Source organism: Pecten maximus, chromosome 12 (assembly GCF_902652985.1).
Source record: "Pecten maximus chromosome 12, xPecMax1.1, whole genome shotgun sequence".
Lineage (NCBI taxonomy): Eukaryota > Metazoa > Mollusca > Bivalvia > Pectinida > Pectinidae > Pecten > Pecten maximus.
The window spans coordinates 25,005,588-25,019,203 of NC_047026.1; the positions used below are offsets into that span (position 1 = coordinate 25,005,588).

The following is a 13,616-nucleotide window of genomic DNA, read 5'->3' on the forward strand; positions in this document are numbered from 1 at the left end:
TAAAGCAATTTACTTGACTATGTGATAATATACTGACATTTTGTAGTGTTTAGTTAAAATAACTGTCTATTACCTAGGACATACAGAAAGGGATCGTCTGTTGTTGTGTTTACTTTACTTGTCTGTGAAGGCCCTCCTTGGTTTTATATTATTTACTCATCGATTAATATCGGAAACCAAACAAGATCGCACAAAATGTCAAGATATTTACAATGTATAATGGACAAAAACAGTTTATAGCACTCGCTGTCTGTTTAAAGTAAATCAAAATTCCCACAGTCTATGCTTCAGGGTATATGGTGGTCTACTGCCATGACGCTTTTTGTGTTTTTACCCATACTGTCCAAGATGATTCAGACGATCCCACACATTTGCATCAGGTGTTTGCCATCTCGTGTTCTACCGTGTTCAAATTGTCTCTGTGAAGCTGTATCCAGATTGTAGGAGGTACAGTACTGTGTTGTTAGGGCCCCTTTATGCAGAAAATGTTGTCTTTTGGCCGAATATGTATTTTTTGTACTAACACATTACCGCATTAAAATACAGTAAAATTTGGATAAGTCGACGGGTCTAAGCAAAATATTCGACTTATCAACGTCCGTTTGTATACGGAGAGAAAATACCCGAGTATCATTGGTTGTATCTCAAACAATTGGTCAAAAACGAAAAACTTACTATTTTCACTGCTAAACTTATATTTTCACTGCTCATCCTGTTAATATTGTACCCACATTATTTCTCTTAAAATCCGTTAATATTGTTCTACAATTAAATAACATGAAACAATAAATAGTAAAGGAAAATTTGATCGACAGTACGTGTGCTGATATTGTATATAAGGTGAAGGCCGCGGTCAGTGTTTATCGGCTGCATGATCATGTATTGCAACATCCCGCATAGTATTGTTACTATTGCATCGGTGTATTCAGAATTTAGGCATAGATAAATAAATCAATAACTGACAAGTATTTTTACCCTGCATGTTTCGGGTGGAAGATATGTAATTTATCGTTTATTTATTCCTTAAATTTTTCGGCGGCCATGTGTATCAAAACAGTAAACAGAACACAGTATGTCATGATGTTATAGTTTGTAGACTGAAACGTGTACATTTTATTCTAAGTTACATGCTTTGTATGTACACTCTAACGTGTTACTTCTCCTGTGCACCTGTATAAACAATGGGATGACCGACAGCCAGAAACTAACAAAAGGCGCTGGTAAAACCGTTACGGCTGATCGGCCACGCTCGATCAATGCAAATTTTACCTTTGAAAGGGAGGGACTAAAAATATATTCGACACAACCGCAGTGTTCGATTCAACCCTGTTCGAATCATCCGTGTTTTACTAAGATCTACTAAGCTAAAGAAGGGAAAAAATCGGGACCGAACGAAACATTCGACTCATCTGATGTATTCGATTCAAGCGTGTTCGACACAAGTGAGTATTACTGTACTGTAAAGAATCAAATTTTGGCACATTAAAATTTGAGTGCATAACCAATTTTCAACAGATTAGCACAGTGATGAATCTTTATATTTGTTATAGAAAAAGTGTACAGACAGTGCAACTATTATAATTAGTCTCCAGCCTGTAAGTCCAATAGAGCTGATAGATTACCAATAAATATGTATGCCTACAGTATATTGATAAACGCTTCACATATTTTTATACTAAATAATAATGTTATTTTTACACATGCCGTTTTGGCATGCAGAAAAACTTTTTTTTTAATTTAATCTTACAAGTTGGCATTGCTTAAAGCGTCAGATCTATTCTTTCACCAGATCTCATCTTACTCATACTTGGCACATGGGTCTTATTCGACTTGGCCACGAAGAAATATAAAAGATGACTTTGGCAGAGGATGTCAAAGATCAGCCGCCATTGTTACATATAACAATACAAGACAGAACTACTTTATGACAAATCTAACCTTTTTTAATTGTACCAGCCAGTCGTATTGTTCCGGGTCATTTACGTAATTTGTGTATCAATTTAATTCTGTACGTCTATACAATCTTTTCAGTTTCTCTTTAATCATGTTTGAACATTAACATTTTTAAGCGCTTGTGATTTTTTTTGCTTAAAACAACTTAGGCATTGATTATCTGTTTTAACGTTATATTAACGTTTGAGGTACTTTGGAATTATACAGGTCTATAAATTCGCAGATAGTTTTGTTTTTAGGAAGTCACGTGAACGGTGAGGAAAGTGGGCCACGATTGATTATTGTGGATGAATGATGGACCTTGTCGATAAAAACCAGTATTGATATTGATTTGTCGCAATATACATACATCATTATACAGTCTGGGAATCACTTATCTTAATCCTTTGATGCATCTACATCATAATGATATATATATATTGAATTAACACTGCAGTAATTGGAAAACGGAGCATTCCGAGATTTATTGCTGTCATTTATCAGTTCTGTTCAAGCGTTAGGAAACGTTGGCCAAGAATAGCTGATTTGGCAGATTACTCGTGCGTCGATTTTTTTTTATATAAAACTTTGATAATAAGCATACCCAAATTGTATCTGCATTATGTATATTGTCATACATGAAAATGTCTAGATTAACATTGTGTTCCGATTTCGATTCTGAATATGTATGCACAAAAGAAACTTTGAAGAGTAATCCCTTATCACGATATTAAGATGTTTGATCCCCAGTTAAGTCACGATGTTCACAGGTCATTTGTGACGGAAGCAATCCTCGAATAAATGTATCAGTCTGAGCCATAGTGACCGGTCAATCTACACCGACAGACGCATTCTTCCGAAAAACAACGTAATTAGCAACGTTCGATGATGGTCAATAGATATTATTGCGTCCTGTACACATAAGCTTTGACGCCATGATAAGTTGATAATATCGGACAAACAGGCTTTAACGTCCAGACTGCAGCCCTAGAACGGTAGGTCATAGGTCGACAGTAATTTGTGTACCGAGTCCTGATCGGGGTAATCTAAACATCGCAGGATAGGGATGTCTTTGGAGCAGATAACGCCTATGTCGCATAACTTATGCGCATGACTTTTAGGGCGTATTACTACACAAAGGTAGCTAAACACTTTGGTATCTAGAGGCTTCAACATAAACCACAAAATAATTCTTTAAATGAAAATGGTCACCATATGGGAACATTTCACAAGAATCACAGTATGATGATGTTTCATGTTATAAAAATGAGAGGAAAAATGCAACGGCCAGACCGCAGATAACCCGGGACCCCCAAACTTTAGAGGAACAATAACCATTTCAGCTTCTTTGCTACTTGCGTTCTGGTTCGCCCAGTTTTGCTACAATAAATTTAACAAACATACATAGTATCTTAATTTGATAATGACAATACGCATCATGTTTTATTACAGTATGGCATTAATATTCATATTTAGAAGTATACTACACATTTTGTTACTTATATAGTCAAAGTGCAGTCACTGCAAAACAAAAAATCGGCGTTTGGGTTGTCAAACTCTGCCCTTAAACAAATATGTGAATCATTGCAGTTTCCACACAAAAGCTTTAAAAACTTATGCCATATTTTAGTTCATTTTCTGATAATTAATATTTGTATGATACAAATGCTTTCAAATCCCTGTTAAGCAAAGTTAAAAAATGCACAAGATGTTGCCGATTTCAAGGTGCCCGACCTAATATCAAGACAAGTTTTTTTTTCTACAAAGAGGAAATGCAATGGTGAAACTCGATTGTTGTAACGTTAGTAAGTCAATTTGTGAGATAAAGTGTTACGTAACGTTAGTGAGAATAAACATCTACATTTTAATTAGATTGCACTTTAAAGGTCATTATGGCAAAAAAGTGATTAAAAATATGAGCAAAATAGGGTAAAGACGAATTGACATAAAAAAAACCATGTAGACATTAAAATATATATTGGTACACTAGTGACTACAATCTAATTAAAATCTAGATGGTCATTATCACTACATTACATGAACATCTAACGACATCGCATAAGGGGTCACGATCGGATGACCTTTGAGATATGTGTATTTCACTCTGTGGGCGAATTGTCAATGTCATTGAAGCAAACCATTTCGGCACATCATGTATTAACATATTGACAGATTATGAAAGCTATGCACTCTAGTCATGCTAGTTAATTAATTAATTAAGAAATAGCGACAACATACTTCAATTGTCGAAATCAAATATGGCTGCCTGTCGGTCATGTTGTTTTCTGATTGGTCCCAAATTGCTAATATACACAACTAGAGACCGAAGAAAACTTATATATAAAATCTGAGAATGATTCCTACAGTCATTACTGAGAAATAGCGAAAACAAGAATTATTTACTGAGGAACGGACGGACCACGGACGCAGGGCTTTTTGAATAGTCCATCTTCCATCATCTGATGATGATGGATTAAAATAATCAGTTGTTCGCAAAACGTACATTAAATGGAAACATTTGAAAGACTGAAAGGGAAACAATGCAAGAGCATGTGCTCCAAAATGAAAAGTGTTGTCCAATATCCGACGCTAGTAAAACTTGTTATGTAATGATAAACGTAAGGTATACCATCGCATGTTTCAAAGCACACTAGGGAAAACCAGAGGTATACACATATCTGTACCTGACGTCAAAGAATGAGCTGACGTACAGAATCTTGGTTATCCGCAGTGCCTAGTAACATGTTCGTGACATTCCATCGGACTCCAGAGACCGAAATTGCTATCAGTAATTAAATCACTGATTACAATTCCGACCCGACCTCGGAAGTACATTAATCAAGAGCTGACGAATGATACAATTTGTTAAATATCTGACAAGACTAAAAGAGGACCCAGTAGTCTTATAGGTTCCGGTTGGCTCTGGCTGGTTTCCGTGTCATTCCTTTTCTTTCAGGACAACTAATATGTATGTTTTTTCGTCTGAGAGAAAATAAGTTGCATGCACTGAATTACACATGTATACGCTATTTACAAAGGACATTGATTTAAGTGCCGATGAAAAAACAAACTGTTAAACATGTTTGAAACTGCCATCTAAACTGTTGTTATTGCTATTCGCTTCATGTTAGCTGAATCGCTGACTCAATTTGATACCAAATTATTTTTATTTGTAGTTGATTAATGTAGTTTTTAATTACTAATTGCTTACTAATTCGGAGGCGTTCAGAATTAGCGAGGCACTCATTAGATGTAATCAGTACTGCCCGAGGCTAAATCTAAACCTAAACATTGTGTATCTGCTGATTAAATACTTAGTATTTTTTTTTTTTTTTTTTTATATATATTTTGTTAAATTTAAACATAAAACTTTTAGCAGAAAGTGCTGTTCGTCCTACGCTGGAAGCATCGTTCCAAATTATAATTCCAATGATTACACTTTTTTTATGCAGCAAATAACGTGGCGCCCCATCTCATTCTCACATATCTGTAAGAAGTTGATAATAGGCTAAAATTTGAATCTGCTAAATTACCCACATCATTCAGATAGTAAATTTAACGCTTGCTATAAGCATTCGAAATACAGATTGTATTTTGAAAATCAACACTAACATTACAAAGTAATCACAGCGGAATTGATGGATAATTAGAGTATATTAAGATACGAATTTCCAAGAAATGAAGACAACCCAAACAGTATATAATGATAGAAACATCTGATGGATTTTTCAGAAATTGCAGCATGATCATTCCCTACATGCTAATATAATCTAAAAGTAATAAGAACACCGCACAATGCCACCACTCCAGAGCCACACAGCTCGCATTTGTCGATGTCGTGGATGGTTTCGTCTTTACTCTTCCATTGAGACTTATATTTAGGATATAACTCTTACATGTAAATGGGTGGTCTGTTATCCATAGGTGTGCATAGTCTACGAGTCTGTTCGACGACCTGTCAACAACGGCTGACACAGCTCGTACGTGTATTCGCATAGGAATACGTAATATCTAATGATCTGCACTGTCCTCACAGAAATTAGGTACAGTTTGCACAAAATGATCGTAAGAGGCGACTCAATTTAGGGTCCTATCTTTTCTCTTCTTTCTAAATGTCTTCTAAATGACACTGCCTTCACGTTAAGCCCTTAGTTGGGCGTTCGCACTTTTGAGAAAGGCTGGGGTCTGTCTCCTGACCGAGACATATTAAATCCTGCAAAAATGCTAGTTGCTACTTCTGCTTAGCACGCATCCTAGTTTGAGCGGGACGACCTATTTGTTATATAATGTGACTGAGTGGGGTGTCCGGCTGGTTGTCTTCGGCACTAAATGCTTCACTAAGTTACACGTAGCATTATCAAGTCAGCATCAGTTCCAAGCTATCACCTTAGATGTTGATAGGACGTTAAACAATACGAAATGGAAAGCCACATGTAAAAAATGTGCAAATATAGAGGACACATATGGAGCGATACAGAATAAAAATCATGCCAGTATCAAGTATAAATAACATGAAGTGTGGATTTTCGTTATCAGCTACATCAAACACACAATGGTTTTGACAGCTGTTTGATGTTTCTGACTATTGATATCGGTATCAACACAACAAGAAACTGATTTCGATTCTAATTAATTATCCCTTCGTACCAAAGCAGGTAAACAACTGCTATTCATGTCAGTAACAGCTGTGTTCAAATATTAATACTTAGGGTATTGATTGTTAAGTGTCAACAAACGTGGTTATCTGCGATGAACATATAGGTCATTAGTGGTGAAGTGTTGGCTCCGGTACTAACATATATGATGCATCATGTCACATTGCAACTGCTTCAAAGCATCAATTTAAATGGTGCGGTTATTGTAAGGTAGCAATGTACAGTAAAAATTCTGTGGTTTTTAGAGCTGTGAATACTATGTTACAGCTTAAAAAAATGTTCAAAAATTGCAAAATATTATGATATTTGACCCAAAATGACACAATTCTTTACACAATTTTTTTTCTGAAACCTATTTGAAATTAAATATCTCTATCCCAAAGACAGAATTAATCTTTTTTTGACATATGTTGTAAATTAAGTTTTCCTGCTATCTTACCTTTTCGATGGGCTTCCATTTTTTGCTTTATGCAAAACTAAATTTCCTGTGTAAACACACTTTCGGAAAATCCGGAAATTCAAAATCCGGAACCGATTTATTAATTTTTGTTTCTACTGGTAAGGTAGTTTTGTTTGTATGCTTCTGATGAAAATGTCCGTCCCGTCCCCGTTAAACTAGCTAATCTCGAGATATTTTATTTCAGTAATCTATAGAAACATTTCTGACATATTTGTTTTCAATTAGAATCGGTGATGATGGTTTTATAGGGGTTACATACACTACAATGTCTCTCCTTGGGTAGTGTTTTCCGTTCGTATCGGAAATATGTTAAAATTGTAATAATCCATAACACCTTGACTTTTGCTATTATGATATAATGCTTCGGAACATACGGGTTATTTGCATCAGCAAGTAGTATCGTATTTCTCTTGTTCTTGCCGAATAGATTAAAACAAATGAAGGCACCATGTCTACAGTTTGGTAGTTGAAACAACAGAAAAACAACTGTTTTCCGGTCCTGGTGTTTTGAATCTACCACACTGTACTATGAAACATTCTATGAAAAGAATTCACTTCATTCGCTGAACAGACCTCTATAGCAATTTTCCATGTTTTGATTGATCTCCAGTTGACGATCAATTATGTAGTGCTTTTAAAACCGTTTTTTGCAGAGGTTTTACTTGCATTATAAACGAAAATAGATTCCTCTATGTAACTTTAAAATCATATGCCTAATAATAACTTTATTTGACACAATATTGACACCGGAGTGTTTTCTCGTTTGTTGTCTGTGCAGGAGACTTTGGAAAGCCAAAGAATAGAGCCCGCTGCTCCTACTTCATGTGTGTCCTTGAAGAATCAGGGATTCATTTCATATCAAGGGGTCAAAATGGCTTCTGCCAACATAGCAACACTTGAGATCTTAAATCTTTCCTCAATACAGTTTTTTCTGTGCTTTGTTTTCGTACTCTAGGTGTCTCCTGGCTGTTGCAAGGTCGTAATCCCCAAAAACCAAAAACAAGTATCACCGTTTGCGACGTATCCAAATGTCAGATGTATGACGTAAATGTATCGTTGATTAATTTTAACTGTACCGCAACAATTCGTAAACAAGTTACACCAGTAACGCAAAAACAGATACATGTATGACATGTACGTATATACGTCACTGTTCATTAATGGCAAAATTACATTGAACACGTAATACGCAGATATAAAGTGTAGTATCTTTTTTTTATATTTCCAGATTCTTGTGAAGGCAGATTAAAAACTCCAACCTTAGATTTATCCAGGATATACAGAACAAGAAACGTTGAAGAAACAAAGATGGCGTCGACCATCTCAGCTGAAAATCTTTCACGATTGTTGGCGAACATGACTCACAACGAGAATGATCCACCACAGGTAAATTAACAAAACAAAAAAATCTTGAGCATCACGCTTAATTTCGATTGTGCTAATTGCAACTTTTCTTTATACCCTTGTTCATATGTAGATTGTACAATCTATTCAAGTACAAGATTGTTAATAATTGGAAGTTGCTAGAAGATGTATGTTGATGGTATACTAAACCAACAAACTGGTAACAGAATAACTCATGTGTATTGTTGTTAATAATGAGCAGATACACAACACGAGGCGTACATTTCCAAGTGATGCCGACATTTTATCAAATGAACCAGGTATATACAACAATGCATAGTGTTGTTCCCTTTTGGTAAGAACATTACTGGTTTGTAATTTGTCCAACTTTTGTTGTTGTAATCATCGTCATAGATTTCATATCTTTTTCATCAGGTGATGCATCAGCCCTGGCTAACCGGACTGTTTATCATAATGTACGCTTTGATCTTCCTGCTGGGTATCAGTGGAAACACGCTAGTGGTGTATTGTGTCGTACGGAACAAAACAATGCAAACTATCACTAATATATTCATCACAAACTTGGCGGTGTCCGATATTCTTATGTGCCTCCTTGCTGTTCCGTTTACTCCCCTCAGCTACTTTCTCAACTCATGGATGTTTGGCGAGGCACTGTGTCACATCGTCCCAATGTCTCTTGGTATCAGCGTGTACGTTTCCACGCTTACATCAACAGCCATTGCAGTCGACCGCTACTTCGTCATTGTTTATCCGTTCAAGCCCCGAATGAAAGTATGTGTCTGCTTGTTAATGATCGTTGCCATTTGGATTATTTCAATTTCTATATCGCTTCCACTCGGTATATACATGGAGTTGAAGGAGAGTTCCGAAGGGTGCACGTGCGAGGAAAGTTGGCCACGCCGACAGGCATCACAGTTCTTCACCGTTACCAGCCTTGTTCTTCAGTACATCGTGCCTTGCAGTATCATCACCTATTGTTACGCTAAGGTTTCGTTGGCTCTTAAGAAAAGGTCAAGGTCAAAGATTGGTAGTGGATCAAAATATCGCGAGAGGGATGAGACGGAAATTAAGCGCAAGCGGAGGACAAATAAGATGTTGATCGCAATGGTGACAATCTTCGTTTGTTGCTGGTTACCCTTGAACACTGTTTTGCTTACGGTGGAGTACAAAAGTCATATACCTCTTTGGTATTATTATACTTTAATATTTTTCTCTGCTCACGTAATAGCCATGAGTTCCACGATTTATAACCCATTTCTCTACGCATGGATGAATGATAACTTCAAAAAAGAATTTAAACAAGTCCTCCCATTTTTGTTCCGAAGGGAACGGGAGCGACCAGTTAATGGCAACTATACGCAATACACAAATGTTGACACTCAACCCTCAGTTGTGATCAACAGATCACCCCAAAAAGAACGCGAGAAGCCGAACGACTGTAGCCCAACAAATAAGCCGAAAGCTTTCTATGATCCAGAATCAGAGAAGGTAGAATTAAAAGTGAACACGGATGTAGACAGTGAAGGAACACATAGCACATAGATAATCCGTATTTCATGTAAAATCTGCTTTGACGACTACCATTGTGTGACTGCATAAAAACGAGTAATCACACGACAGTCATGTGGTATAGCTGATGTGTCATGGACATGTTAAAGTGTCCATATCTGATTCCCGTTTTAAGTACCTAAATAACATACATTTCGCTACATCTTAAGGCTAACGAGCTGATGGAGTGTATCCCAGACAGAACATAGCGTCAGCCTTCATTCAGGACAACCAGCTCACGCGTAACGAGGAAAGTAACGAACCTGTACGAAGCCATCGTTAAGTGTAGCTTCATCTATCTTCATATTCACTTTAAACGTTGCAATGTCATATTTTTTAAGTTTTCATCCTTTTCGATCAAGTTGCACTACGTCAGGTCTCCTTAACGGCACTACATGTACCTCCTTAAGCAGACAAACGATATCAAAGATTCCTGGCAAAATATTTGAAAATGTCTTCAGTACTGAAACCACCTTTACATCGTCAGAATGCCGTGATTATTGATGTGGTATGTCCTATATAGATGTAACGTTCGTTATTTATTAGTAATCTTATCCTTTCATCATAAGCTATAGTACACTTATCGAATTGCATTTATATATCGGCCATCTTTCCTGCATAATTACGAATATGATAATATGAACATATATAATGAATATATATTTATGTATTTATGGATTTCAAGAAAAGACATTGTTTGATATTCAATTTGTTGCCGGAGTTAATCCAGAAAATCAAACAGGCCCTTGATATTGAGGTGGTGATGACGTACGGCGGTGAGATTATATTTTAATACTGATGGTAAATAAAAAATCACCGTTGTCATTGGCAAAGTACGTATGTTTTGTCACATGATGAGCGATCGGCCGTGATAATGGCTCCTTGTTGTTCGTCCATCGATACCATTAAAAGCGGATCTGCTGTATCAAATTGCCTCATTTAAAGTGACGAGGCATATATTTATATCTAATAAAGCACACGCCACACGGTCAATTAGACACGGACCTACGCTTTGTAATTTTGCTCCATTTCCATTGAGGTCACAGTAGAGTTCATGGAATTTAGAAACATCGCACGTGCTAATTACCATGTCATTATTAGATGATCTCATTAGATCCCTTAATTTCCTCTTAACGCATAAAGTTCCAATTAATTGTGATTCCTTTGATTTGTACAAGTTCAGTATACATTAGGTTTGGCTGTATGTAATTAGTTGATAAATCTGGAATCCGAGTCAGGCGGTAACATTGTTTTGTCAGAAACACTATACTAGCATATGCGCCTGTAGATATCCATAGGAAGCAGTTCGTACAGCTTGTTACTGTTATATTCAAATGTAGATTAACTCTAGGTTTTTATGCAATTGAAAGATTATAATTCGTTAAAATAATGCTTGAAACCGTGATATTATGGCTAACGTTACGTATTGAACGCGTATTGGCATGTTGCATTTTGAAGTTATATAGAGATTCCTGATGCGAGCATTGTGACGACTACAACTACATTACAACGGCGTTGTCTTTACGTGCCCAGTGAAATGAATTAATTCATGATAAGAATGGAATCGGTATTTTGTTAAACATTTAAAATTAAAAAAAAAAATGAAGGGAAACTTCGTGACAGAAATAATTTGGAAAGGAATTATAGCTAAACCGCAATAAGTCGTATCCAACTAGCTCTTACACAAACGTTGCTGTGCCTTTATCTGACCACTAGATGTGAAACACTGTAAACGTCTCTTCCATCTCCTCCATCTGTCATTCATTTGTCACCTACATCTGCAAGGTTCACGTCTGTCAGATCAAGCCGAATATTGGTCACGTGTGCAATAGAAAATATTCGCTAATAGACAAATGAACATTCATTCTACTCAACGTGTAATAGCAACGCAATAGTCGTGAATCAATAGAAGGGAGACCTGCGTCAGCTGTCTTTGTTAACAAACAATTAAATGACGTCACTCAAATCTCTTCATCGTCAGCTGGGATAGACGTTATGTATATACCCAGTAAATCATTTTCATTTTTTGCCACGTCTCGCATCAGGATCTACGAAAATGTTAATTCCAATTACCGTTGATAATCGATAATAATAAGGACACACTATCATTTAAACATAAGACGTTCTAATGTTACGATATATTCCGCTTAGGCGGACACTACGCATTCCGAATGCGTGGGATAACAATTCCGGACCAGTGATTTTATTTCTCCAACTTATTCTAGATGGAACACACGCGCCAAGGTGAATATAATTGTAATTTTGTTATTGCCGTCTTTGCCTTAACCTACACTTATGTTCGCACTTGTTAATTTGTCTCATATTAGAAACAATTAAAATTATTTTGCATATTTTGCAATACACCTACTCTGGAAAATGTATTAGGTTACATGTTACAATTCACCATACCATTGCACATTAATTCACCTCTTGGTACTTTATGTTAAGTGTTTTGGGTTATTCTAAAACATCCTCTTGATTGTCTATACGGACATTCTTTAGTATAGCTAAGCATCAGGAATATCGTGACGCTTATTCCCAATGCCACAGTCGTAGTGAAAAAAACACATCTGTGTTGTTAACATGGAAGCTCGCCTAAGTGTCAGCGACAACGCTGATTGGTATCCCCCTAGTTCCTCGCCACATATCTTCACTTCTCGTCTGTAACAGGAAACTCTTGGCCAATTTTACGATTTCGCGAAATATTTAATTGACGGATTATGCTTCTTATTAGATAAAATGTCTGTTTAAAGTATTTGGAAGGCATTGCATTAATGTAAAAATGCGACACTTGTTTATAATTAAACAATTGGACACAACGAGTAACGATATGTGGCGAGGACTGATAAGCCTTGTGTGTGGAGATACCTGTGTTTGGTTGATAAAATATATTGATGATTTATTGAACATGTATAAATTTATTATGTCTATATAAATGAATATATCTATATATAATATGATTATCACAATTATATAAATGTATAATGTCCCTTGTGTATGGTTGTAATGGAACGGATACACGTGATGTATCATTAATCTCAATCTTTGAACTCATGCCGCTAGTTATAAGAGTATATGCTTCCTGTTTTCGGACCTGATGCTCATAAGTATTTTGAACGGGAGCAAAACATTCTTGCCTGCTTTTATTGTATGTGAGGACATTTTTATCCTACCTAGATTGCACACACTGAAATTAAATTATGTTGCATATCATTTTGAATTTTCGGAATATATTTGTTCAGGCGAGGAAAATGTTTCCTGTTCAAAATTTTGATATACATTCGGAAAAGTTATGCGATTTCGTACATTTTGGAAGAACTTCCGGTTAACAGGTCCCACCAGTTCATGACTATGCCTGAGTTTTTCTTTGTATGTTCCTGATGTCGTAGTTATCAACAAATATATATAAAAAGTCTGTAAATAAATCACATGGCGTTGTTATATTTTCGTGACTTATGTATACTGCAATAATAGAAAAAATACGTTTGTTGTTTTTATCTAGGTGAGATCTGCTAATGTTGAATGTGCTCAATAATCACGCTTCGCATCGGCGATGACCACTTTTTAAAAAGGGAAACAATTTTTGCCTTCTACGGCAAAACAACATTACAACAAACATACAGGCAAAGTCTTGATGTATATTTAGCGTGGTTACA

At 36.1% G+C, this 13,616-nt stretch overlaps 1 protein-coding gene across 1 annotated transcript in view; it reads left to right on the plus strand.

Moving 5' to 3' along the window:
* Positions 1-13,385, plus strand: part of LOC117339387 (neuropeptide Y receptor type 2-like) — an 83,891-nt gene extending 70,506 nt beyond the window's left edge. The window contains exons 3-4 of the mRNA XM_033900949.1: positions 8,276-8,433; positions 8,827-13,385. Coding sequence (XP_033756840.1) covers positions 8,356-8,433; positions 8,827-9,954 — 1,206 coding nt within the window. The 5' untranslated portion in view covers positions 8,276-8,355 and the 3' untranslated portion in view covers positions 9,955-13,385. The remainder of the gene's footprint in view (positions 1-8,275; positions 8,434-8,826) is intronic.
* The last annotated feature ends 231 nt before the right edge of the window (positions 13,386-13,616 follow it).